The sequence below is a fragment of the Cyprinodon variegatus genome, unplaced genomic scaffold (genome assembly GCF_000732505.1).
Source record: "Cyprinodon variegatus isolate N-32 unplaced genomic scaffold, C_variegatus-1.0 Scaffold935, whole genome shotgun sequence".
Taxonomy (NCBI): Eukaryota; Metazoa; Chordata; class Actinopteri; order Cyprinodontiformes; family Cyprinodontidae; genus Cyprinodon; species Cyprinodon variegatus.
The window spans coordinates 237962-239232 of NW_015151388.1; the positions used below are offsets into that span (position 1 = coordinate 237962).

Below are 1271 nucleotides of genomic sequence, written 5' to 3' on the forward strand. Positions count from 1 at the left end.
AAAACCTTTAGATAAACCAAACATTACCGCCACATATCTGACTCAATAACCATTAAAACAACTATTCCCATTAACTTCAGACGGAACTATTCACAGAGTTGTATTATTATATTAAACTGAACATCAAATTTTCACAACTGTTCTGCGCCAAGTAACATTATGCCAAGTAACCGATGATGAGACATTTGTTCTTTCAATATCACCCCCCCCCGCTCCGAAGTGTCCTGGTTTTCCCAAATGAAAATATGGTCACCCTAGATAAATATCATGAAATAAGTATTATAGTAAATAAACCATTAAATGTAAAGTTCACAATTTAATAATTAAATACTTAAGTTAAATGTCCAGTTAAATAAATAAAAAAAACATTAAAAATCATAAATTATTTATATTAATTCCAAACACGAGCAAAAATTACTTTATATATATATATATATATATATATATATAAATATGTTGCCCTGTGATGGACCGGCTAACTGTCCAGGGTGTATCCTCTCTTTCGTCAATGGATGGCACCAGCATGGATTGAGCGAGATAAGATGGATGGATGGATGGATGGATGGATGGATTGATAAATATAGAACAAAATAATTACATGAATACATATATTTATAGGGTCACCACTCTGTTGCATTATTTTTTCGGGTTTTACAGGCTGAAATGCTTGGAAAACAAGCCTTACACTGATATAACCGAATGTTCATTGTCTATATATCTAGAAACGATTAACTTTATGTTGTATCAGCATATGGCTTGTAGCATTAGAATAAGAGGGACAACTACCGGTCCAAAAGAGGTTTAACCGGAGCAAATGTCTGTCGAGTATCCAACTTAAAACTAAGTTCACTGCAGTGCTGCCATTTGCAAAATGCTGAGAGTGGTTTTGTACGCAACGTTTAAAAACAAACCCGCGTGTAATTAAACACCGAGTTAAATAGTTTAAAGAAAAATAATAATACAGAAAAACCATTTTCCTCTTTTCCTTTTACGGCTCTCGAGGTCATTAGAAACTGACAGCAAATCTTATCCTAACAGCCGTTTTCCAGCCTGCGCTTTCCTAAATACTGGCCTGATATGTGTAAAGACTTGAAATAATCACACAACACAGTAAAAATAAATGGTAACAGATGGAAAAAGATTACCTTGAGTCGACCTAAACGCAGCAAACAGGCAGCCATCTTGAGTTCCTGTCAATTTTACAAAACGCCTGCTGGGTGTCACCATAGATATCCATAATAAAGGCTAGATGTCTTACGGCGGAGTCTCAA

At 34.9% G+C, this 1271-nt stretch overlaps 1 protein-coding gene across 3 annotated transcripts in view; it reads right to left on the reverse strand.

Annotated features, from left to right (window-relative positions):
• Nucleotides 1-1271, reverse strand: part of ndufv3 (NADH:ubiquinone oxidoreductase subunit V3) — a 27258-nt gene that overhangs the window by 24727 nt on the left and 1260 nt on the right. For 2 of the 3 annotated variants that reach the window (XM_015398449.1, XM_015398448.1), the window contains exon 2: nt 1146-1224. In XM_015398449.1, coding sequence (XP_015253935.1) covers nt 1146-1181 — 36 coding nt within the window. In that variant the 5' untranslated portion in view covers nt 1182-1224. Of the gene's footprint in view, nt 1-1145; nt 1231-1271 lie in introns of those variants that run through there. The other variant, XM_015398450.1, reaches the window with a different exon arrangement.